General features: G+C 44.9%; 1 protein-coding gene and 1 non-coding gene across 6 annotated transcripts in view; both read left to right on the top strand.

The window, feature by feature from the left end:
* Positions 1 to 25,961, top strand: part of SLC20A2 (solute carrier family 20 member 2) — a 108,906-nt gene extending 82,945 nt beyond the window's left edge. For all 5 annotated transcript variants that reach the window (XM_061134645.1, XM_061134643.1, XM_061134644.1 and 2 more), the window contains 5 exons: positions 3,969 to 4,172; positions 5,480 to 6,047; positions 14,193 to 14,378; positions 15,573 to 15,657; positions 24,469 to 25,961. In XM_061134645.1, coding sequence (XP_060990628.1) covers positions 3,969 to 4,172; positions 5,480 to 6,047; positions 14,193 to 14,378; positions 15,573 to 15,657; positions 24,469 to 24,633 — 1,208 coding nt within the window. In that variant the 3' untranslated portion in view covers positions 24,634 to 25,961. The remainder of the gene's footprint in view (positions 1 to 3,968; positions 4,173 to 5,479; positions 6,048 to 14,192; positions 14,379 to 15,572; positions 15,658 to 24,468) is intronic.
* TRNAG-UCC (transfer RNA glycine (anticodon UCC)) lies at positions 17,691 to 17,763 on the top strand. Its single transcript has one exon. It is a non-coding gene; the product is annotated as a tRNA-Gly (tRNA).
* Positions 25,962 to 26,212: the final 251 nt, after the last annotated feature.

Below are 26,212 nucleotides of genomic sequence, written 5' to 3'. Positions count from 1 at the left end.
TTATACCTCCGTGAAAGCAGTTTTTTAAAAAAAGAAGACTCTGGCTTAGAAAATTGCAGGAGCTATTGTCCTGTCACTGGCAACATGATTAAATTCCAAGCCTTATGGCCACACGCTTTTACAGGGCTCTCAAAAGAAAAGAAGCATTTACTTTTGGCCTTAGAGTGTACCTCACAGTCATAGCTTGATACGGACATATCTGAATGTGAAAACCCACATTTCAAACAAAAACTGAACAACTGAGGAGGCATTACCATGCTTATGAATGGGAAGGCTCTACGGGAAAGATGTCAGTTCTCAAATCGATCTGTACATTTAATACACATTAAATAAGAATCCCAGCAGGATATTTTGTAGATTTAGACAAGTCACTTCTTTAAAAATATACATGGAGGACTTCCCTAGTGGTCCCCCCATTGTAGGGGACAGGACCCCAGGAGGATCCCTCATGCCGAGAGCAGCTGAGCCTGTGAGCCACAGTGAAGGGACGCCCCTCACTCAGCAACGAAGACCCAACACAGCCAAAAAGAAACAATTCATTAATTTAAAAAAATTTATAGGGAAAGGGACTGGAATGGCCAAAACAAATTTGGAAAAGAGTAAAGTTGAAGGACCCATGCCACAAAAAGCTACAGGAGAGTGTGGAACTGGCGAAGAGATAAACACCTAGATGAACAGAACAGGATAATGTCTGGAAACAGACCTGCAAATAATGGCCAATTGATTTTCAACAAAGTCAGTTGTTGAATGTTCAATGATACTGGAATAACTGGGCATCGAATGCCAAAAAGAGAACCTTGACCTAAAGCCTTATACCTTGCAAAAAAAAAAAAAAATGAACTCAAGATGCATCATAAGTATAAATAGAAAACTATGAAACTTTGGGAGCAAAAAGAGGAAAACTTTTGGGACCTTGGGTAGAGCAAAGTGTTTAGGTTTGATACCAAAAACACAGTTCATAAAAGAAGTTGGTAAATTGCACTTCATCAAAATTATAAACTGTTGCCCTGTAAGAAACAATAATAATAGAAAAGACAAGCTGCAGACTGGGAGAAAGTGTTTTGCAAATCCTCTAAAAAAGGACTTGTATTCAGAACGTATGAAGAAAGCTCAGAAAACAACCCAATTTAAAACAAAAAATTTAAATAGCTGTTTCACCAAAAAAAGATACATGAACGGCAAATGAGTCCATGAAAAGCTGCTCGACATCAGAAATACAGATTAAAATCACAACGAGGTATCCCCACACATCTATTTTAATGGCTTTAAAAAAAAAAAAAAAAAGGATAGTGCTAAATGCTGACAAGGATGAGACGTGGCTGGAATGTTCATTCATGCACTCCTAGTGGGAACGCAAAATGGTGTAGCCGCTCAGAAAAGGAGTTTGATGGTTTCTTATAAGGTTAATCACTTACCCACTCCTAGGTGTTTACCCTAGAGAAACGCACATTTAAATTCACACAGAAGCCTGGAGATGATTATTTATAGCAGCTGTATTTGCTATTACCAAAAACTAAAAGCCTGGATTATCCACAGAACAAACACACACGTATTCATGGAAATAAATACATCCACGTATTAGACTGCTACTCAGCAGTGAATACAGCTCAGCTCAGCTCAGGCTGCTGAGCCTGCACCAGCATGGATGAACCTCGGGCGCATTGATCGTGCCACATTGGAGGAGACAGCCTCAGAAGCACATGTCTTATGATTCCATTTACATGACATCTGGAAAAGACAAAACTGTAGGGATGGAGACCAGACAGGTGGTTGTCAAGGGCTAGGGCAGAGGGGCTGACTATAGGGGAGCTTTGGGGGCAGATGGAATCCTTCTCTAGCCTGATTATGGTGGGCGCTATAGGACTCTGGACTTTTTAAGATTTTGTTTTTAATGTGGACTATTTTTAAAGTCTATGGAGTTTGTCACAATACTGCTTCTGTTTTATATTTTGGTTTTTTGGCCACGAGGCACGTGGGATCTTGAGGGATCTCGGCTCCCTGACCAAGGATCGAACCTGTACACCCTGCATTGGAAGGTGAAGTCCCAACCACTGCAACACCAGCGAGATCCCTAGACATTTTTTAGAATCAGAATTCTACACACACACAGCCAGTTTACCACGTGCAAGTTTTTTAAAACTAATAATTAAAACACTACATTAGTACATACAACTTCAAACTAAGTAGTGATTTCACACTGTGACAGATCTGCTGCTTCCTCTCCTGTGTAGCCGCTCCCTGCTCTTGGCTGAGAAGAACACCCCCCTCAAACGTCCTGCTTGTCTGATTTAACCCCAGTGGGAGTGATAAACTTAAACTTGAATGCTCTGACATTTAAAGCTTTTTCTGAGTGTTGTAGTTGTTCAGTTGCTAAGTCGTGTCTGACTCTGTGACCCCGTGAACTGCAGCATGCCAAGGCTTCCCTGTCCTTCACTAATTCCCTGAGTTATGGACCATAAAATCTTTGCTCCCACCTTTAGGCTGTAATGTTACATACAGTGGGAAACTGACATTATTACCCATTCTGGCTTGCCAAGAGATTTTTTTTTGGCCAATGACATGTATTTTGACATTTCAATATATAGGTACCTTGTTCTCTTCATTTAAGTACAGACGACAGCTAAGGGCATGGACGGAGAGTAAACTGACTGTATTTGACTACCTGGGTGACCTTCAGCAAGTGACTTAATCTCTCTGGGCCTCAATTTGCTCATTTATAAAGTAGAGAAAATAGTAATACCTGTTTCATACATTAACACGTTTTCGGGGGACTTCCTGATTGCTCAGTGGTTAAGACGCCATGCTTCCACTGCAGAGGCCCAGGTTTGATCCTTGGTTGGGGAGCTAAGATCCTACAAACTGCACAGTGTGGCCAAAAACAGAACAAAAAACCAACAACAAGAAAAACACAGTTTAAAAATTTTTTTATTATAATCTTTACAGATATTAACTTTTCTCATCTACATTGTAAGCAGCTTGAGGTCAGAAATCTGTGTGTACCTTTGTTTGTTCCTTGTAGTAAACAAACAGTTAAAAAAAAAAATCTGTCTTTTAGATTTAGATAAATATGGAGATAGAGATAGAAAGATTGAGGGCAGGAAGAGAAGGGGATGACAGAGGATGAGATGGTTGGATGGCATCATCGACTCAACGGACATGAGTTTCAGCAAGCTCTGGGAGATGGTGAAAGACAGGGAAGCCTGGCGTGCTGTAGTCCATGGGGTCGCAAAGAGTCAGACATGACTGAGCAACTGAACAGCAGAGATAGAGGTGATCCATCTAGGTAAATATAGAAATGGGGGCGATGCAGGAGTGTATCTGGCAGAGGAACCGAGAAGACTGTGTCAGTTGGGTAGGTTAGAGCTTAGATGTTTGCTCAGGGAAGTGTGAGGCAGCAAGACCATGAATCCACATACCAGATCTGATTACCAAGAATGCACTCCAGCTTCAAAACCACTTTTTCAAAATCCCTGGTTTCTTTTGAAAGTAGAGGATTTTTTTAAAGTAAGCAGAATCTCTCTGTTCCTTTTGAGGAAAATGATTTACTTGTTTCCTAAGACTTGGTGACCTGAGGAAATCTGAGCACAGTCTCTTATTGAACAGAAGAAAAGCAAACAGACCCTAACAGTATCTACGAAGACAAAAAGGATAAACATTTCAGTGATTCTGAGGTCAGTTTAAGAAAACAGAAGGCTGGTCTAGATGGTTGTAGAATTTACAGAATGTTTACCTTGGGAATCAGATCTAATCCTGTCTTTTTTGTTGCTTTTGGATGAGATCATTCAGGGCTAAGTCTCCATCTTTCCCTCCGTAGCTGAATTTTCTAGCCTGTTTCCCAGACTGAATTGTCCACTTTATTTCCCCCTCCTTTTTTTTTGTTCCCAAAGTACAAAAGTATCATGATAAATATTTGTCAAAAACAAGAATTCTCTTCCAGAATTTTCAGTTATGACTCTTACTTTCTTCAGGCAAATTACAAAAAGAAGGTGCTTTATCGAGAGTCTCTGATGAAAGTCTCAATAAAATTCAGGAAGTGGAGTCCCCAGTGTTTAAAGAGCTGCCGGGTGCCAAGGTTCATGACGACAGCACCGTCCCCCTCACGGGCTCAGCTGCAGAGCCCTCAGGGACCTCAGAAAGCATGTCGGGGGGTCACCACCCCCGGGCCCCTTATGGTAAGTCCCTGGGGGCTGGGGTGGCACGGGGCAGAGGGCAGTTTTGGGGGAGCCAGTTGGCCTGCATGTGGCAATGAGGCTCCAGTGCACACAAGTGTCCCCAGAGAAAAGTCAGGGGCTGCAGGGCCCAGGGTTTGGTCGATCCCAGAGCGGGCTTGTTCCTGTCCTGTGACTTTCTTCCAGGAGCTAATTACCTGCAGTCTCCCAGTAGCACCTCTGGGCCCCTCACCGGTGTCTTTCACATGCAGTCAGCTAACTGCTGGAGATCTGACTATCACTTTAATCCAGCTTTTTATACAAACACCTTCCTCCTGGGAGATGCAGAGAGAAAGCGGACGTTGGAACCGGGGCGGTAGTCCCGCTGGAGAATCGCAGAAACCATCAGGGCCATCGCGGGGGTCCTCTGTCCCACAGTATTTGTGGACAGTGACGGGCCAGCTCCTGCCTCTGCCACGCCCGCCTCCCTGCAGGGGCGCTGGCACCGCGGTCCAGGCTGGATCTGCGACTTGGCCAAGAAAGAAAAGGAGCTCTGCCCACTGATCTGACAGACTGCCTTTGACTGTGTCCACCAGCCTTTTTTTAAAATTAAAGTATATAGTTTATTAAATAGCAGGTTAATTTCCTCTGTACAGCAAAGTGATTCATATATATGTGTGTACATGCATATATGTACATACTTTTTTAAAATATTCTTTTCCATTCTGGTTTATTACAGGATATTGAATATGGTTCCCTGTGCTGTACTGTAGGACCTTGTTTATCCCTCCTGTGTATAAAAGCTTACATCTGCTAACCCCAGCCTCCCACTCCATTCCCCTGCCCCCAAGCACCCTTCTGTTCTCTATGTCTGTAACTGTTTCTCTTTCATAGGTGGGTTCATTTGTGTCATATTTTTAAGGAGCACCTGGAGTGTGTATCTCACAGGGAAATGGGTTGAGTCCTTCTTGTATCAAGTTTTCTGTAAAATAAGCTCCTGATAGGCATCCTCCTTCTACCTGTTCCTGGAAAAGGAAAGAGTGCTTCCACGATTTGTGGCAGACACATTTTAGGAGAATGCAGCATCATTTTTTAACTGCCTTATTGTTAGTTTTACCGTTTTCTGTATGTTTCCAAGGTTCCCTTTTTATTTTTACCATACTTCATGGCCTGTACAGTCAAGTTAGAAAATGAAGCGTAGGGTGGAAAAATGCAAAACCCCTCACTGTCCAGCCTTCCTGAGCTGATGTGGCCCCACAGCATCCCAGGCCTGGACTCAGGCTGTCCCTTGTCCCCGCAGGCCGGGCTCAGTCTGTCCTTTGTCCCCACAGGCCGGGCGCTGTCCATGACGCACGGTACCACCAAGTCGCCCGTGTCCAACGGGACCTTCGGCTTCGACGGCACGGCGCGGACCGATGGTCACGTGTACCACACGGTGCACAAGGACTCCGGGCTCTACAAAGACCTGCTGCACCGCATCCGCGACGAGCGGCCGGCCGACGGGGCCCCGCGGCAGCTGCGGCGCAACAACAGCTACACGTGCTACACGGCGGCCATCTGCGGGCTGCCCGGCCTGGCCACGCGCCGCGGCGACACGCCCGCGCCCGAGGACAGCGAGAAGCTGGTGGCCGACGCCGTGGCCTACTCGCGCCGCCGGCTGCGCTACGACAGCTACTCCAGCTACTGCAACGCCGTGGCCGAGGCGGAGATCGAGGCCGAGGAGGGCGGCGTGGAGGTCCGGCTGGCGCCCCAGCTGGCCGAGCCCGAGCCGCCGCGCGACGACCCGGTGGACGAGGAGAAGGAGGAGAAGGACTCGGCCGAGGTGCACCTGCTCTTCCACTTCCTGCAGGTCCTCACCGCCTGCTTCGGCTCCTTTGCGCACGGCGGAAATGACGTGAGGTCAGGACCAGGGCGGGGCCTGGATGGGGGCGGGGCCTGGAGAGGGACGGGTTGGGACGGTGGGCGTGGTCTGGTGAGGGGGCGGGGTGAGGGGTGGGGCCTGGTGATGGGGGCGGGTTGGGGTGAGGGCGGGGCCAGGGTGGGAGATGGGCGGGGCCAGGGTGGGATGGGCGGGGCATGGCAGACACCTGGCCCACCCTGGAACCACATGGGTTGCAACCGCCCATGGTCTGCCAACACCAGGTTTTGTCCACAAGTGCAGCACCTGCATCTTCATGGCGCAGATCTTTGAGTGAACCAGATACAGGGAGAGTTGGCCTGGGGTCAGAAATCACAACAGGTGGAATCAGTAGAACTGGGCTTGGAACCCTGATTTCTGCCCAGGCTGTCCCCGCTTCCTACCCTGGCCTGAGTTCAGTGCCATTTGGCATCAGTGCCTTTTGGTTTCGAGGCAGAGAGAGAAGTACCCAGGTTTCCCCCAAGTTGTACAAGGGTCATGTGTGAGCAAGTAGCTCCTGTAGTGGACCAGACCGCGTCACAGGTCAGAAAAGTGAGGTGGGAGCCCCCCAGGGCTGCCATGTTGGATGTCCGCTCCAGTCAGGAGGGTCCCCGAGGGACACCTGCAGGGACTGAGGGCACAGCTGTGACGGCATCTATAGGAGAACCTTCCGGAAGAGGAAAAAGCACTGCTTTATGGGGTCTTCCAGAAAGAACCACTAGCAAGAGCATGGGGAACTCAGGTCAGCTGGGCATGGAGGACAGAATGTGTAGGAGTGTGTAGAGTCTCTCCCCTCCTCATACTGGCCCGACATCTGGATCATTCACTGCATTTTCTGAAGCCTCAGTGTCCCAATCTGTGAAATGGGGGTAAAACTAGTACAAAGGCAGGAGATTTCTATGAGGGTTATGGTGAGGTGCTTATATAATAAGGACAATCCTTTCCCATAATGAGTGTCCAGACACTTTCACTATTATCATAGTTATTATACAGCCTAATGTTTCTGTCCAAACGAGAGAAATGTGCCATCATTGTATTTTTTTGGCCCAGTTATATGACTCCATCTTACACCAGCTACAAATGTGCAGCTGTATTTCTGTTCTTTTTAAAAGATGTCTTCCAACCAGACAAAGAGGCCTGGACAGCTTACGTTCTGCTCAGTGTCACCTAGGCATTGCTGTCTTATTTTATTGGGGGCACCATGTTCTGTCCTTTCTTAACAATTTTTTACTCCCCTCCCCCACCAGCCCACTTCCTCCTCCTCATAACAAATTCTTTCTGGAAAGCCTGGTACCAGCAACAGGTTATGAATTGGGTCCCTTTCCTTTAGAACTAAGTTCCAGTTAAGGAGACAAGAGAGGCATACTCCAGGGGAAGTAACAGAACACCCCAAAACAGCATTTCAAGGCAGAGGAAGAGCCTAGGCGGTAGCTGCTGCAGGTGACCAGAGTGCAGGGCAGCTGTTTGCGGTTTGGAGGCTGATTTTCAGGCTTTTGAGCAGGGATGTAGTCTGATGAAAGCAAGGCTTTAGAAATAACAGTGCAGCAGTGAAGAGGGGGCTTCTGTTTATTCAACAAGTTATTCTGTTTATTCTGCTGCTAAGTTTGTACCAGGCTTCAGACCTGAGCCACTTGTAACTTACTGCAGCCCTCCTCAGAACAGTCCTTTGTAGTCCTAAGTGAAAGAAAGTGAAAGTGTTAGTCACTCAGTCATGTCTGAAGCTTTGTGACCCCATGGACTGGAGCCCACCAGGCTCCTCTGAGAGAATTCCCATCCAGAGAATTCTCCAGGCCAGAACACTGGAATGGGTAGCCATTTTCTTTTTCCTAGGGATCTTCCTAACCCAGGGATCAAACCTGGGATTCCCGCATTGCAGGCAGATTCTTCACTGTCTGAGCCACAGGGAAGCCTGCAGTTCTGAGTGATATCCCTCAGAAACCGGGAATCTGAAGCTCAGAAATGTGACTTTTGCCCAGGGCCACACAGTTAAAGAGAAGCCGACGTTGGGAAGCCAGCTCTTTGTGACTTGGTCTCCAGAGTGTGGAGGGTGGGCTGGGAACCACAGGGGTCATTCAAAGCCTGTAGGGAGCTTGGGAGTTATCACTACATCCTAACAGCAAGCGAAAACCAATAGGCTGAAAAGTCAACCACTCTTCTTGGAGCTCAAAGGGAGAGGAGAACACAGGACAAACCACTGTCCCCAAGGTCAGAGAGGCAGAGATGCAGGGCATCCTGGAGGAGGGACTCGGGAGTGGATGCTGTGGTGAGAACCATGGAATCCTAGACTGGAGTGGTGGGCCCTGGAGGCTCAGGGGGGCAAGTAGAGAGTTAAGGCTCTGGGGGACCCAGGGTAGGGGGACCCCACTATCCAGGAACCCTACCAGATCCTAACAGTGCGTACCAGGGAAGAGGAATCCCTCCTGCTCTGGCGGGAAGGAAAGGAGCCACTGGACAGAAAAGAGACCATGTGCTAATAAGCCAGGCTGCGTTCAGGAGAAACCAGGTCACCAGAGCCCAGCCTGCAGGGGATTACTGCAGGCTAACTGACCTGGAAGGGGACATACACCCCAGACTGCCCTGACCTTCCCCTAGGGCAAAGGAAACTCCCCAATTCCAGCCGCCCTGTCTCACATAAGGAGGGAGGAAATATTGAGAAACACTTGCCAAGTTCACAGCACAGAGGCACAGTCTCAGTGAGAGACCGAGACCTCATCAAAGGGGTCATCAAAGGACCCACAGAAGGTTTCTCCATCCCCAGACCCACCACATCACTAACAGCCTATTGACATCAGTTCCTTCTACCCAAGAAATCATGTCTGGATATCAAGAAAAATTTCCAAGGCACACCAAAAGGTGAAAAACACAACTGGAAGAGACAGAGCAAACAGCAGAACCGATATGGCAGAGATGTTAGAATTACCAGACCAGGAAATTTAAAACAACTATGATTCATATGCTGAGGTATCTAATTGACAAAATAGGCATCCATTAGATGGACAGGTGGAGAAGGAAATGGTGACCCACTCCAGTGTTCTTGCCTGGAGAATCCCAGGGACGGCAGAGCCTGGTGGGCTCGCACAGAGTCGGACACGACTGAAGGGACTCAGCAGCAGCAGCAGCAGATGGACAGGTAAGCAGAGAGATGAGAATCCTAAGAAAGAACCAAAAAGAAATACTGGAGATCAAAAACACTGTAATAGAAATGAAGAATGCAGAGGGGCTTCCCTGGTGGCTTAGTTGTTTAGAATCCACCTGCCAACGCAAGAGACATGGGTTTGATCCCTGGTCCAGGAAGATTTCACATGCCATGAAGCAACTGAGCCTGTTTGCCATAACTGTTGAGCCTGTGTTCTAGAGCCTGAGAGCTGCAACTACTGAGCCCATGCTCTAGACCCTGCGCTCCCGAAAAGAGAAGCCACCACAGTAAGAAGCTCGTGCATTGCAGCTGGAGAGTAGCCCCTGCTGGCCACAACTAGAGAAAAGCCTTCATAGCAACAAAGACCCAGCACAGCCAAAAATAAATAAATAAGTAAATAAAGTTATCTGTTAAAAAAAAAAATGATGATGCCTTTGATGGGTTTATTAGTAGACTGGACACAGCAAAGGAAAGAATCTCTTAGCTTGAGGGTATGTCCATATAATCTCAAAAAGCAAAGAGAACAAAGACTGAAGATATACAGGACAGAATATTGAAGGACACCGGGAACTACAAAAGGCATTGCATAATCAGAAGACCAGCAGGGGAAGACAGAAAGAAAGAAACACATGAAATAATTGACTGAGTCACAGCAGTGACAGAATTTCTGTAAGCTGATGTCAGACATCAAACTACAGATCCAGGAAGCTCAGCGAACACCAAGCAGGACAGATACTCAGAAAGTGCACATTGGCCTATCAGATTTAAACTTCAAAAAATCAAAGATACAGAGGTATCTATAGATATAGAGGAACACAGATAAAAATTATATCTGACTTCCCCTCGACCCTGCAATCACGAAGAGAGTGGAGTGAAATAGTTTAAGTGTGAAGGGGAAATCCCACGAACTCAGACTTGTGCACCCTGTGAAGTTCTTTAAAAGTGAAGTGAAGTCTTTGAGAGAAATAAAGACCTTCTCAGACAAAGAAAAAATGAGGGAATTTGTTAAAAGCTGACCTGCCTTGCGGGAAATGTTCAAAGGAATTCTTTAGATAGGAGGAAAATAATGTGTGTCAGAAACTCAGATCTACATAAAGTCAGGAAGAATATCAAAGAAAGGCTAAGTGAAGGTTAAAAAAAAAACACCTAATTTTTCTTCTTCTTAATTGATCTAACAGATAAGACTTTTTTCAGAACAATAAAACCAACAATGTAGTCAATTATATGTTTATGTATATGTTATATATATATGTACATATTTAGTTTAATATATAAAAACATCAAAACATTTTAAAAAATAGAAATGATACAGGGTCTGCTCTGAGGCCATAATTAAACTACATATGTGTGTGTGTGTATGCACACTTATGTATGCTTGTGTTAAGTGAATGAGTGATAGCAATGATACAAGGGATGGAAGGGTGGAATTAGGGTTATTTTTTAATTTTAAGTTACCTACACTTAACTTACATGGTTTGTATGGTAAAGAATCTGCCTGCATTGTGGGAGACCTGGGTTTGATCCCTGGGTCAGGAAGATCCCCTGGAGAAGAGAATGGCAACCTACTCCAGTATTCTTGCCTGGAGAATCCCATGGACAGAAGCGCCTGGGAGGCTATAGTCCATGGGGTGGCAAAGAGGCGGACACAACTGCGCGACTAACACTTGCACACTTTCACACTACCAGTAAAGGAGTATAATGTTATTGCAAAGGGGATTTGGATTCACCCTAGGTGTATATGGCAAGCTCTCGGGCAACCATTTTAGAAAGTTAGCAAAAAAAACCCAGTATAGCCAATATGCCAAGAAGGGAGAGAAAATGGGATCATATGGAATGCTCAGTTAAAACAACAGAAGGGGGAAAAAAAGGGCAGGTGACAGAAACAGGAGCAAAGAACAAGGACAGCAGACAGAAAGCACTGACAGCGTGGTGCGGACTAACCCCGCTGCGCCAGCAAGCACTTTGAATCTCAGTGATCCAGATGCACCAGTTAAAGGACAAGAGGTCATCAGAATGGGTCAGAAAACACAACTCAACTCGCTGTTGTCTACCAGAAGCCCACTTGAAATGTAAAAACACTTAGGTTAAAAGTAAATGGGATGAAAAAAAGTAAATGGAAGAAGGAAAGTATAGCATGCTAACACTAAAAGAAAGCGGGAGTAACTGTGTTGATTTCAGACAGAGGAGACGTGGACAGATCCAGCAGCAGAAATCAATACGGACGTATTTGAGCGAAACAGACCATCAATCAACTGCGTGTGAATCAGTAACAAAAGATAACTGGAAAATTCCCAAATAGAGGGAAATTAAACCACACACTTCTAAATAACATATGAAACAAAGAAATGCCAAGAGAAATGTTAAAATATGTTAAACTAAATGAAATAGAAAAACACATCAAAATTTGTGGGAAGCAGCAAAAACAATGCTTAGAAGAAAGTTTATAGCATTGAATTCATATACTAGGAAAGAAGAAAGATGTAAAATCAATCATCTTAAGTTTCCAGCCTAGGAAATGAAGAGCAAATTATTAATTAATCCAAAGTAAACAGAAGTAAAAAAATAGTAATTAGAGCTAAATAAATGAAATTAAAATCAGGAAATGAATGGAGAAAAATCAATGAAACTAAAAGCTGGATCTTTGAAAATATTAATGATATTTATAGGCTTCTAGCCAGGCTAAGGGAAAAGGAGAACAAAAATTGCTGATACCAGAAATGGAAAAGTAGACAACACTATAGATCTTATGGACAGTTAAAAAAAAGGTAATAATACTATAAAAGCAATACTATGAATAATTTTATGTTTGCCAATTTGATAAGCTAGATAAAATGGACCAATTCTTGAAAGACAGAACCTGCCCAAACTCACACAAGAAGAAATAGACTATCTGATAGGCTTGTATCTATTAAGGAAATTAAGTCAATAATTAACAGTCTTTCAAATCAGAAAGCACCAGGCCCAGATGGGTTTACTGGTGAATTCTACCAAGCTTCTAAGAAAGAAATTATACTTGTCTACAATTTCTTTAAGAGGACAGAGCAAAAGGAATACTTCCTCACTCATTCTGTTAGGCCAGCAGTAACCTAATACCACAACCAGACAAAGTCCTCATGAGAAAACTGTAGACCAACATTTCTCATGAAAGTGAAAAGTGAAAGTGAAGTCACTCAGTCATGTCCGACTCTTTGCAGCCCCGTGGACTGTAGACTACCGTGCCCCTCTGTCCATGGGATTCTCCAGGCAAGAGTACCGGAGTGTGTTGCCATTTCCTTCTCCAGAGAATCTTCCCAACCCAGGGATTGAACCTGGGTCTCCCGCATTGTAGGCAGTCTCTTTACCTTTTGAGCCACCGGGGGCTCCTAAGGATATGCTGGTATCTTAGGGCAACATAGGATACGCTAATGATGGATTCATGTCAATTTGTCTAAACCCATAGACCATACAACACCAAGAGTGAACCCTAATGTAAACTATGGACTTCGAATGATTCTGATGTGTCACTGTGGGTTCCTCAGTTGTAACTGATGTTCCATTCTGGTGGGGATGTTGTTGATGGGGAGACATAAAGTCTTAATTTAAAAAAAAAGCTGTGGAACCCTCCCCCCCCAAAAAAAAGACAGTGTGTGCTCGTCAAGAACCTGAGTGACAATCATGGGTCTTGGGGAGGGGTGAGCACCTGAGTGAATCCTAAACTCACATCCCAGTTCTGCTTCCTGCTAGTGACATGATTTTAGCATCAGTTTTCTCATCGCTAAAATAGGAGACCAATGCCTACTTGGCAGGGTTGGCCTGAGAAAGATAAATGGTTTGTGGTTCCTTTGTGGGGAGGCTGACATGGTTGCCCCACACTGGTAGTTGATGTTAATAGCTGTGCTGGCAGTGATGATGGAAATAGAGAACGAAAGGAAGGAAAGAAGAACTTGGTCTTTGTGTTCACTTCTTGTGATTTCTCAGTATTTTAAAAATAGCAGATCTCACCGCCATGAAGATGGCTACTGTAAAAACAAAGTGACAAGTGTGGGCGAGGATGTGAGAAATTGGAAATGTAAAATGGTGCGACCACTGTGGAAAACAGTCTGAAGGTTCCTCAAAAAATGGAGCAACTCCACCTCTGGGTATATACCCAAAAGGGTGGAAAACAGGGCCTCAGAGACATTTGCACACCCATATTCACAGCAGCAACTGTTCTCAATCACTAAGAGATAAAAGCAGCCCAAGTGTCCATCAACAGATGAATGGATAAACAAGATATGATGTGTGCGCACACACACACAATGGGATACTCTTCTTAAAAGGGAAGGGAGTTGTCATATGCTACACCACCGATGAATCTTGAAGGCATTCTAATAAGTGAAATAAGCTAGTCATGAAAAGACAAATACTGTATGCTTGCATTTATGTGAAAAACCTAGTAGAGTCAGTCAAATTCATGGAGACAGAGTAAAATGGTGGTTACTGGGGGAAGGGGGAAAGGCAAAGAGAATTCTTATTTAATGGGTATAGTGGTTCAGATTTCTGTGATTAAAAATTTTCTGGAGGCCCGTTTAACAACAGCGTGACTGTCCGTAACACTCCTGAACTGTGCCGTGGTGGTTGTTGCTCCGTCGCTAACGTGTCCTGCTTCTTGCCCACATGGACTGCAACACGCCAGGCTCCCCTGTCCTTCACTATTTCCCCGAGTTTGCTCAGATGCATGTCCATTGAGTCAGTGATGCTATCTAACCACCTCATCCTCTGCCACTCCCTTCTCCTTTTGCCTTCAATCTTTCCCAGCATCAGCATCTTTCCCAGTGACACTTAAAAATAGTCAACGGTAAATTTTTTGTTTCTTTTAGCCATAACCAAAAAAATGGCTAAGTCGTTATTATCACTTATAGATTACATAGGCAAATCACAAATGCGGCAAGATAGGCTGTTCTCAAGACTGAGAAGTCATTGAATGTTGTATACAGCATCATCTGTGTGTGGACATTTGTACAACTTACTTGTATGTTTTCTTTTCTCCTAGTAACGCCATCGGGCCCCTGGTGGCTCTGTGGCTCATTTATGAACAAGGTGCAGTCCTGCAAGAATCGGCAACTCCCGTCTGGCTGCTGTTTTATGGAGGGGTTGGAATTTGTACGGGCCTCTGGGTGTGGGGGAGACGAGTGATCCAGACCATGGGGAAGGACCTCACCCCCATCACACCATCCAGGTGAGTGGGGGGTCAGCCTCAGAGCCGGGTGTCGAAGTCCCCCTGCACAGCCTGTTCTGGGGGAGGGGGGGTGGTCCCCAGAGCAGGGCGTCTCCAAGCACCATCTCCCCCATCACCCTCATGCTCTGCTCGGCCCCCATCCACGGTGGCACTGAGATGGGGGAGAGGGATGGGAACGGAGGCAGATGCAGACGGAAGAGAAGACGCGATTCCACCTGCAGCCCCTGTTCCCATCCCACTGGGGTCCTCCCATCCTGAGGTCCAGAGAACGAGTGGTAAAGGCCGGGCTGTTGGGCTGCTGGGACTGCCTGTCCCAACACTCTCTGCTCACCGGCTCCACCTGCTGGCAGGAGGCCGCTGTCACCTGCGGCCCTCAGGGGTGATTGCCTACATCCTTCCTGGGCTGCCTGGGCTCAGCGGATGGGGTGGGGGCGTGCCCTGCCCTGGAGTGGGGTCTGGAGTCTCCCACCTGGCTTCCTGTGGTCCTCCTTTGCAGATATTTAGAGATATTAGAGGTCAAATAAATCCACAAGAGAATTATCCAAGTACAACTAAAATTCAGAACTACATATTTTAAGGGCTTCCCTCATGGCTCAGTCGGTTAAGAAACTGCCTGCAATGCCGGAGACCCAGGTTTGATCCCTGGGTCGGGAAGACCCCCTGGAGAAGAGAATGGCAACCCACTCCAGTATTCTTGCCTGGAGAATCCCATAGACGGAGGAGCCTGGTGGGCTACAGTCCATGGCGTCGCAAAGAGTCAGACTCGACTTAGCGACTCAACCACCACCACCACCTATTGTAAATGGTCTTTTCCCCTTGAATTTCATTTTAATGAAAGATTCTAGCATTGATTTGAAGAAAAACTAGTAATCTGAGCAAAAAGTCACTCCTTTATAATGATAAGCACACATTTTTGAAACAAGAGTGTGGTTCTTCCCTGCGTCCATTTAGAAACGACATGTGTACAGTTTTCCTTGCAGCAGGTATTCCTGGCCCAGCCCCTTCAGTTGAGGTTTCTGAAAACCCATCAGGGAGACCGGACTTGCGCCTTAGGGCTGAGCGCGGCCTCGCGGCCAGTGCCGTGTGATGCTGCCGCGATGTCTGGGTTCTAGTGCCGTGCGGCCCAGTCCACCGGGAGGTTCTGGGGAGCCCCTGGCGGTGCCCTCATGGCCTCCCATCTCCGCCCCCCCACAGCGGCTTCACCATCGAGCTGGCCTCGGCCTTCACCGTGGTCATCGCCTCCAACATCGGGCTGCCAGTCAGCACCACGCACTGCAAGGTAGGTGGGCTGGCCCGGTCACCAGGGCGAGGTGGGGGGTAGTCGAGGCGGCTCTGGGCGTGCACTCAGGGATGGCAGAGTCACCTTGGGTCTCGTGGGGGCATTTTCTTCTCAGCAGCCCCTCTGGGCTCTCCCCGCCCTCCTCCCCTGTGTCCTGGTTCTCTCACTGGGGGTTTTTGCATTGAGGTCCTGTGTCCATGAACCATGTTCGTAGGCCCGGGTGGGGTGGGGAGGGGTGTGTCACTCAGTGCCCCCCCCACCCCGAAGGGGCCCGGGAGCGGACAGGGGACAGACATAGGCACAAATCGCTCATGTAAGCATAAGACACAGCTGTTTCAGTTCTCTTCTCTTCTGCATGGTGGTCAGAGCGACCCTATTGCCTTTGAGTCAATTGCAGACGATATTAACCACTGTTAAGATCAGGCTCTAGAGCTCAGGCTGAGAGGGAATTTCTTGTCTAGTGCTGAGATGTTGGAGCCGCGAGGAGCCTTAAAGATGAAGAAAGAGGAAACAGGCTCTGGGAGTTGTCCAAGGGAGCCCCAGGGTGGACCGGGCTGGAACCCAAGTCTGCTAACCCAGGGTTGCCGAATACCTGGGGGAATTCTGAAATATGCCCAGGGGCCTCCTGTATACAAACATAGCCACCAACTTCAGCAAAACAGAGGCCTTTGCAGATTTTCCTAGGTTCAGTGACTCCTGTAATTCAAGAAAAACTCACCTGTTCTGCTCGGTGTGAGGTGCTGTCCTGGGCGCCGAGGGACCACGGTGACCGTGACAGACACGGCCTCCCCGCACCCAGTCTCAGAACTCCCACCCGTGCGTCTGCAAACAAGCACTGCTGAGTGTGAAAGGCTTACAAAAAAAGAGTGAAATAATACCGTTTGTAGCAACATGGATGGACCCAGAGGTTATCATATTAAGTGAATTAAGTCAGACAGAGAAAGACAACTATCATATGATATCACTTAGGCATTGAGTCTAATTAACAATGATACAGATGAACTTATTTAGAAGACAAAAACAGACTCACAGACATAGAAAACAAGCTTATGGTTACCAAAGGGGTAAGGGAAAAGGAGGGATAAATTAAGAGTTTGGGATTAACAGATACACACTACTATATATAAAACAGATAAACTCCAGGGGCCTACTGCACAGGGAACTATGCTTAATATGTTATAATAACCTATAGCGGACGAGAACCTGTATATATATACATATAAAATATATATAACTGAATCACTTTACACCTGAAACTAACATAACATTGTAAATCAACTATAATTAAAATAACTACAAATAGGTCACTAGCCTCTAGGTTTCAGCTATCTAATCTGGAAAATGAAAAGACAGCCTTAGATGACATGTAATACAAATGCTGTCTGATTCCCCTACTTCTCAGGAATTCTCTTGCTGTTAGTGCTTGGTGACGGACTTAATCTGGAAACATACTCAAAAAGTTGAAATGACAGCAAAGAATACCACCTTATATCAACAAAAGACCTCATCAATAGTGAAGCCATGGGACTCTGGACCCCTTGTGATCCAAATAACATAGCAACTAAAAATACAAGGCAAAAGCTGTGAGAACTCAGAAATTACTATGTCTAAGTCTGTGATAAATGAAGAAGATAGAAGTACTTAGGAATGTAAAGGATTTGAATAGATTTATAGTAGTATAATTGGGCTTCCCTGGTAATTCAGATGGTAAAGAATCTGCCTGTAATGCAGGAGACGGGTTAAATCCCTGAGTCAGGAAGACCCCCTGGAGAAGGGAATGGCTACCCACTTCAGTGTTCTTACCTGGAGAATCCCCATGGGCAGAGGAGCCTGGCAGGATACAGTCCATACGGTCGCAAAGAGTTGGACATGACTGAAGCTGTTTAGCATGTATACTTAGCAAGCACACATGACAAATAAATATGAAACAAAAAGTGGGGAAGGGGAGTGGAAAACCTGATCAGAACAGTAGGAAGAAATTAAGGAAGTTCTCCAAAAACAATTCTCACCTGAAAAGACAAAAGGAGGGGACTTCCCTGGTGGTTCAGTGGCTAAGACTCTGTGCTTCCAATGCAGGGGGCCCGGGTTCAAACCCTGGTCAGGGAACAAGATCCCATGTGCTGTAACTAAGACCTCATGCAGTCAAATAAATAAATAAATATATATTAAAAAAAAAAAGAAAAGACAAAAGGAGGAAAATGCTGCTTGACTCCAGATCTCGATGGAGTCGCTGGTTAATCTTTTCTATCTCAGAAGAGAGCATTCTCATATTAAATGAACTTGCCATAATATAAGAGAAAATAAAACACGAAGCCCTCCAATTTGTTCTATGAAACACATACTGAATAACCTAATACTGAAACCTGATTGAAAACATCACAAACAGTGAAAGCTGTATTTCCAGATGTATGTTGACTAAAAAAAAAAAAAGAAAACCTTTAAGTAAGATGCTAATAAATGACATCAACACTATTATAAAAGAACATTTCAACAGGACCACATCCATCTTCTGGGTTGTCAGAAAGTTGGCTCTGACCAGGACGGGTCTTATCTGCTGCCAATACCTATATGGGGCAGGCCCCTCACAGAGCTTGAGAAATGGGTGTTTACAGACGTCTTCAATATAATATGGTTCATCGATCCATTAGAAAACAATGTATGGTTGTCTGCTGAGATCCATTCCAAAAAGACATTTAATAAAATTCAGCATGGATTTCTAAGACATTCCTGGAATCCAGTAAAAATGACTGGGTTTGTGATAAAAAACACACACAAAAATTTAGAACTTTTGCCTGTCAGCAATTACAGTAAGAAAATGAGATTAAAAACAAAGAACTCCTCCATAGTTGCAACAAAAATAAAAGGTACTTCAGAAAAATCCTAATAAAGTGAGAGATGTACATGGCAAAAACACAAAGCTTTGCTCACAGGTCAAAGAAAACCTGAGTATGAGACATACTGTGTTGTTGGGTGGGAAACTAGGTTTTATAAAGATGTCAGTTCTCCTCAAACACAACACCAACCAAATTCTTACAACTTTACAAACTAAGGCTGCAGTTCATTTTGTGGGTTAAATTAGCAGGAATATAAAATGATCTACAGAGAAAAACAATGATGAGGGAACAGCCTGGCCAGATAGGAAGTCTATTACAAGGAAACAGGAGGCAAGAGGGTGGGGAGAGAGGCCTGATGGGCAGACTTTCAGGTTGGGATGACAAAAAAGTTCTGCAGATGCATGGTGACGATGGTTGGCATTAAATTGTACACTTAAAAATTATTAACATGACAGATTTTTGTGTTGTATATTTTACAATAATAAAAAATTAGATGAGTGAGTGAAGTCGCTCAGTCGTGTCCGACTCTTTGCGACCCCATGGACTGTAGCCCACCAGGCTCCTCCATCCATGGAATTTTCCAGGGAAGAGTACTGGAGTGGGTTGTCATTGCCTTCTCCATGGGATCTTCCTGACCCAGGGATCGAACCCAGGTCTCCCGCATTGCAGGCAGATGCTTTACTGTCTGAGCCACCAGATACTTGTATAAAAAAGTAGATAGGCCAGAGATAGAATCTAGTATCTATGAGCATGTAATTTGAGGAAGGAAAACTGACCAGTAAGTGATGTTGGATAACTGGCTTTCCCTAGAGAAGCAAATTTAGACCCACAGTTGTCAAAGTACGTGCTATTATCTAATGGCTTAAATATTTTTAAATTACTTTAAAATTTAGAATAAAATAGAATTTTTTAAAAATTTAAAATAAATGAGAGTTATGGGCTTCCCTGGCGGCTCAGTGGTAAAGAGTCCACCTGCCAATGCAGGAGACATGGGTTTGATCCCTGATCCAGGAAGGGTTTGATACCCTGATCTACAGGGTAACTAAGTCCGTGCACCCCAACTACTGAGCCTGTGCTCTGGAGCTGGGAGCCGCAACTACTGAGCCCCTGGGCCACAATTAGTGAAGCCCACGGGCCCTAGAGCCCATGCTTCGCCAGCAAGACGAGTGACCACGGTGAGAAGCTTGTGCATCACAGGTAGAAAGTAGGCTCCACTCGCTGCAACTAGAGAAGAGCCCGCACAGAAACACAGACCCAGCACGGCCAAAGATAAGTGTTTTTAAATAAAGGAATGAGAAGTAAATACCAAATATTCAAGCCAAAGATCAATCACAGAGGAAAAGTATAGCGTATTTTAGTGTATGACATTAGAAATTTAAAAGTGAAAGCAAAAGTACTGACTTGAGAAAATATTTGCATTAAATATCAGTTAATATTTATTTAAACACCACATAAACAAATAAGATCTTAAATGACCTGGATAACCACGATGTGTAGTCTCTCAGAGCCAGACATCCTGGAGTGAGAAGTCAAGTGGGCCTTAGGAAGCACTGCTGCCAGTGAAGCTAGTGGAGGTGATGGAATTCCAGCAGAGCTGTTTTCACATCCTGAAAGATGATGCTATTCAAGTGCTACACTGAATATGTCAGCAAATTTGGAAAACCCAGCAGTGGCCACAGGACTGGAAAAGGTCAATCCTCATCCCAGTTCCCAAGAAAGGCAGCCCTAAAGAATGTTCATGTTCAGACTGCCAGACAGTTGCACTCCTCTCTGTGCTAGTAAGGTATGCTCAAAATCCTCCAAGCTAGGCTTCAGCATTACGTGAACCAAGCAGTTCCAGATGTTCAAGCTGGGTTTAGAATAGGCAGAGGAACCAGATATCAAATTGCCAACATTTGCTGGATCATAGAGAAAACATTCCAGAAAAACATCTACCTCTGTCTCATGGACTACACTAAAGCCTTTGTGTGGATCATAACAAACTGGGAAAACACTTGGAGAGATGGGAATACCAGACCATCTCACCTGTCTCCTGAGAAACCTGTATGCGGGTCAAGAAGCAACAGTTAGAACCCTGTGTGGAACAACTGACTGGTTCAGGATTGAGAAAGGAGTACAGCAAGGCTGTTTATTGTCACCCTGTTTATTTAACTTATACACAGAGCACATCATGTGAAATTCCTGGCTGGATGAGTTACAAGCTGGAATCAAGATTGTCGGGAGAAATGTCAACAACCTCAGACATGCAGATGATGCCACTCTAATGGCAGACAGTGAAGAACCAAAGAGTCTCTTGAGGGTAAAGGAGCAGAGTGAAAAACCTGGCTTAAAACTCAATATTAAAAAAACTAAGATCATGACATCTGGTCCCATCACTTCATCGAAAATAGATGGGGAAACAATGGAAATAGTAAGAGACTTTATTTTGGGGGGCTCCAAAATCACTGTGGATGGTGACTGCAGCCATGAAATTAGAAGACCATTGCTTCTTGGCAGGAAAGCTATGACAAACCTAGACAGTGTGTTAAAAAGCAGAGACATTACTTTGCTGACAAAGGTCCATATAGTCAAGCTATGGTCTTTCTAGTAGTCATGTATGGATGTGAGAGTTGGACAATAAAGAAGGCAGAGCACTGAAGAATTAATCCTTTCAAACTGTGGTGCTGGAGAAGACTCTGAAGAGTCCCTTGGACTGCACGGAAGTAAAACCAGTCAGTCTTAAAGGAAGTCAACCCTCAATACTCTTTGGAATGACTGATGCTGATGCTGAAGCTTCTGTACTCTGGCCACCTGATGTGAAGAGCTGACTCACTGTAAAAACCTTGATGCTGGGAAAGATTGAGGCAGAAGGAGAAGGGGACAAAAGAGGATGAGATGGGTGGATGGCATCACCCATGCAGTGGACATGCACCTGGGCAAACTCTGGGAAATGGTGAGGGATGGTGAAGCCTGGCATGCTGCAGTCCCTGGGGTTCTTGAAGAGTCAGACACTGACTGAGCAACAACAAAACAAGAGACACATTCAGATTCCAATATGTAAAAAGGTAAAATACAGGAAGAGGCTTTATGTTCCCAGGTGTTATTTCAACTGTTTAATATAATTTATGTAAAATACTGTAGTTTTATGTGTACAACATAGTAATTCAATTTTTGTAGATGATACCCCATACAAAGTTATTATAAAATATTGATTATATTCCCTGTGCTGTATATTACATCCTTGTAACTCATTTTATACCTAGTGATTTGTACCTTTTAGCCCATTTCGCCTGTCTTCCTCCCTGCTGGTCACCACTAATTTGTTCTCTGATTCTGTGAGTCTCTTTTTTATTATACTTACCTTGTTAGGTTCCATGTATAAGTAAAAACATACAAAATTGGGGTCTCTTCTTTCACAAAGCATAATACCCTCCAGGTTCATCTTTCTTGTTGCAAATGGCAGCATTTCATTCTTTTTTATGGCTGAGTAGTATTCCTGTGTGTGTATACCACTCTTCTTTATCCATTTATGTATTGATAGACACTTAGGTTGCTTTCATATCTTTGTTACTGTATGTAAATAATGTTTGTGTGCACATATGTTTTCAAAGTGTCTTCATTTTCTTTCGATTAATACCCGTGAATTGGAATTGCCGGATCGGGTAGTACTGTGTATTTCCATTTTTTTGTGGGACCTCCACGCTGTTTTCCATAGCGGCCGCAGCAGTTTACACCTCCTCCAGCAGTGCACTGGACTTCCCTTTTCTCCACACCCTTGCCAGCATTTGTTATCTGTGGTCTTTTTGATGATAGCCATTCTGACAGGTGATGGCCCACTGTGGTTTTGATTTGTGTTTCCTGGATGATGAGTGATGTTGAGCAGCTTTTCATGTGCCTGATGGCCATCAGTATGCCTTTTGAGAAAAATGCCTATTTAGGTCTTCTGTCCATGTTTTAATCAGGTTGCTTCTTTTTTATATTGGGTTGTATAAACTGTGGCCCTCTTCTCCTCCTGCCCTCAATCTTTCCCTGCCATCAGGGTCTTTTCCAGTAGTAATCCTGACATTGTTTCTAATAGGGAAAAATTGGAGGCAAATTGGAAATGTTTAAATAAATTAAGGTACATCCACCTAAAGGGTGTATCATTTTTTATGATGGTCATGAAGGTGTGAGCACTATGAGAAAATGCTTATTTTCATAAAGAAAGGAAACAATAGTGTTCCCTGTTTACAAATATAGGTATGTTTATTAAAAATAATATAAAGGAATACACAAACGTGACAATAGTGGTGTTTTGGGATAACTCACTAACAGTGGCCATCTGATAACGTTGGCCACTTGATGTGAAGACTCACTGGAGAAGACCCTGATGCTGGGAAATATTGACAGCAAAAGGAGGAGAGGGCGGCAGAGGACGAGATGGTTAGATAGCGTCACTGACTCAGTGGACACGAATCTGAGCAAACTCCGAGAGAGAGTGAAGGATGGGGAAGCCTGGCGCGCTGCAGTCCATGGGGTTACAGAGAGTCAGACACAATTTAGCTACTGAACAACAATTAATGGTAATTGTCCACTCCTCCTATTACATAAACTTGCAGTAATATATTTTCTGATTTAAAAAAAAAGTGTTTTAAGAAAGAGAGTGTGGATAACCTTAAAATTTGAGTATGTTTTCTTATGTGTGAGGTAATCCAGCCTAGCTGAAGAGGGACTGTAACAAGGAGAGTCTCATCTCAGAAGCCAGTGTTAGTAGACTTGCTGCATTTGAGGACCAGTCGGACCCAGCGAGTCTTTGTGCAGCAGCAAAGTCTCGATTGTCTCCTGTGTGCTAGAAACTGGTTTTAGACAAAGGATTTACAGAGAACGGTCATTTAATGCTCCTTAGATGGGTTGTTAGTTGCTACCTGGAGGTGGTACAGAATTGCTAATCACAGCGTGGGCTGACGAAATGTCAGATTAACTTCCTTAAATATGCTCCTGGTTTTGCTGTTCCAATTTGCTTCCATAAACAAGTGTTGGATATTATTGTTTTCGGCTGACCTCAGAATACACCCCAGTTGCTCTTTGAAGCTCATTGGCCTCTGCTAACTCTGAAATAATTCTGGATCAGTGGAGACAAAACCTGTTTCATGGAGATGTTCAGGGGCCCCTCCCAGGGGCCAAGGCACCCTCGTGACATCTCTGAGCTTCATCAGAGCTTGACTGAGGTGTGAGATATTAGGCTTTATACTTTCTCATGATTTCGATTTTTAGATAAAGTTCTGTTTTTTCCTTTGTAAATTTCATAAAATGAACTGCGAGTGTACAGAGAAATATTGAATCCATGTTAACATATTGATTTTCAAGTATCTCTATTATTTGTGAAACATGATTGACATTTTAAAACCAATAATATTTATGTCCCACTTGATTAATTTTTTATCAGTAAAGTACAAGGACTGCAAAGCAGTTGGAGAAAATGTTTAAAATCAAGGGCCCTCAGTTCTCACCCTCAACCTGCCATGACTTAAAAATCTTCTCCTACCCGCTACGCCCTCTGGAAGTGTTTTATCTTCCACAAACTGAGCCACATGGATTAGACCTTTGCAAAGATCTCCAGCTCCAACATTTTATGATGTTTTTATTCTAGGAGAAGGGTACGTTACTGCCATTTCATTGTGTATTTACAGTAGGTTCACCACTGTAATCAACAGTCTCCTGCCTGGGGAATACTTAAAATAAGGGCCATCACAGCTGATTGCTAAAGTGGCAGGGAGAAGAGAAAACATTTGCTTGGCTAAGCTTCCATTCAAATAGAGCAGAATACATGTGGAAAACTGCCTCAGAACTGTTTTCTGGACAGAGTAATCCTAAAATAATTATAGTTAAAATCTAGGAAGTGTTTTTAAAAGCTTTTTATCAGATTTAGGGGACAGAACTGGTCGTCTTACACTGTTGGCTGAATGCAGGTTGCGTCTCGCCTGGGTCTGCTCTGAAATGCCTGTGCTCCCTCCTTCAGGTCGGCTCGGTGGTGGCGGTGGGCTGGATCCGCTCGCGGAAGGCCGTGGATTGGCGCCTCTTCCGCAACATCTTTGTGGCCTGGTTCGTGACAGTGCCCGTGGCCGGGCTGTTCAGTGCTGCTATCATGGCGCTCCTCATGTACGGGATCCTTCCATTCGTGTGATCGCTCCTTGGCGGCCGGCAAACGAGAGACGGCCCGGGGTGTGTGTGTGGGTGCTGTGGGCTCACACCCGCACGCACACGCCATGCCCACGCGCGGGCTGTCCCCCAGCCAGCGCCTCCACGCCCCTCTCAGATGTTCCAGACCACACTGTCCACCTAGGTGTAGAGTCATCGTCCAGAGCTAACTTAACTACTGTACATAATACTGTGCGTTCAACTGGTATTGTGGCGACATAACATGGTGCGGTTACTTATATATTAAATATATATTGTATACATAGAATAATAGCTAGTATTATTTCAGACATGCTCGAGATGGGAGTGGAGCTACCTGCCTAGATTTCAATATTCAACAAATCTTTGTACATACCGATTTCAGCGGCAGATTTTAAGAACCTTTTATAAGGAAAATGTAGATTGGAAGACGGTGTTTTTTCCCCCGTTTAATATACTGTAATGTAAGTGAGACGCAGGATGGAGGAGGCCCATTTGGGAAGGCGTACGTGTGTCCGTGTGCTGTTGACTCATACTGGAACAGGAGTTCACAAGTGCTTTCACTGAAGAATTTGTTCATATACTGTGTATTGATTATGTAATATATCATGAATTGCTTCTGTAAATACTTAAAACTGTAATTTTTTAATGGTGTGCTTCCCTTATACTTTTTTGATCAGAGAATTTTGGAAAGTACCAAAGAAGCAGCGGAATAGTTTGCCAGTATTATATTTTCATACTGTTTGTGTCCCCCCTTCCTTCTCACCAATCCCAACATCAACCCTGGGGTGTGGTGCGACCACCACCTGGAGCGGGGTGTATGGTGAGACACCAGCCCCCGCCACGGGCACACCCCTCTTCCGGTCCCCCCAACACACCCCCCACTGCTGCCCGTGCCAGATCCTGGCCCCTCGATGCTGTCAGCGCAGAGGATGCACGGACGTGATCGAGTACTACGTGTCAAGTCCAGTTTAAACTCCCGCCCCCCTCCTCCCCTGCAGCCTGAAGAATGGGACTCTGACCTCAGTCATGAGGCAAGTGCTTTGGCCTTCTAGAAATTCGGGAGTGGGGAGGGTTGACCTGTTAAGACAATACACTGGACTTGAGGACTTCATTGAGGCCTTCATGGAGCGGAGCATCCTGGTTGCTCTGCTGTGGTCCCCACTGGAGTCTTCTCTTTTTTTGATAGCGGGAGGAAGTATGACTAATGCAAGAGCCTGAAAACTGTGGAAATGCTGCTAAAACTTTTATATTGACAAACACTTTCTCGGTACTTCATTGTGATTTTTCATTAATCAACCATATTAAATTTATAATAAAAAATGCCCCTCAAAAGTTTGCCTCTGAAGTCTTTTTCTACATACCTTTTTCTTACTGCAGTTCCACAAAAATAAAAGCTATAGTTCGTTTGCTTCTGCTTTTCAAATACCTTTTTTTTCCCTCTTATTTTACTACTGTTACCTGTTTGTGCCCAAAATACACGAGAGGAAAGGATGGCCCACAACCCAGCCATGCATTCACACACAGTGAGCCTCCAGTGATGAGCCGCCTGCCAAGAGAGCTGGTTCCCGATGGGACCTGTCACA

This window comes from Dama dama, chromosome 32 (assembly GCF_033118175.1).
Source record: "Dama dama isolate Ldn47 chromosome 32, ASM3311817v1, whole genome shotgun sequence".
In the NCBI taxonomy this organism is placed as follows: domain Eukaryota; kingdom Metazoa; phylum Chordata; class Mammalia; order Artiodactyla; family Cervidae; genus Dama; species Dama dama.
Note: the sequence above shows the minus strand (reverse complement) of the source record. Positions and strands in the feature narration are given on the sequence as shown.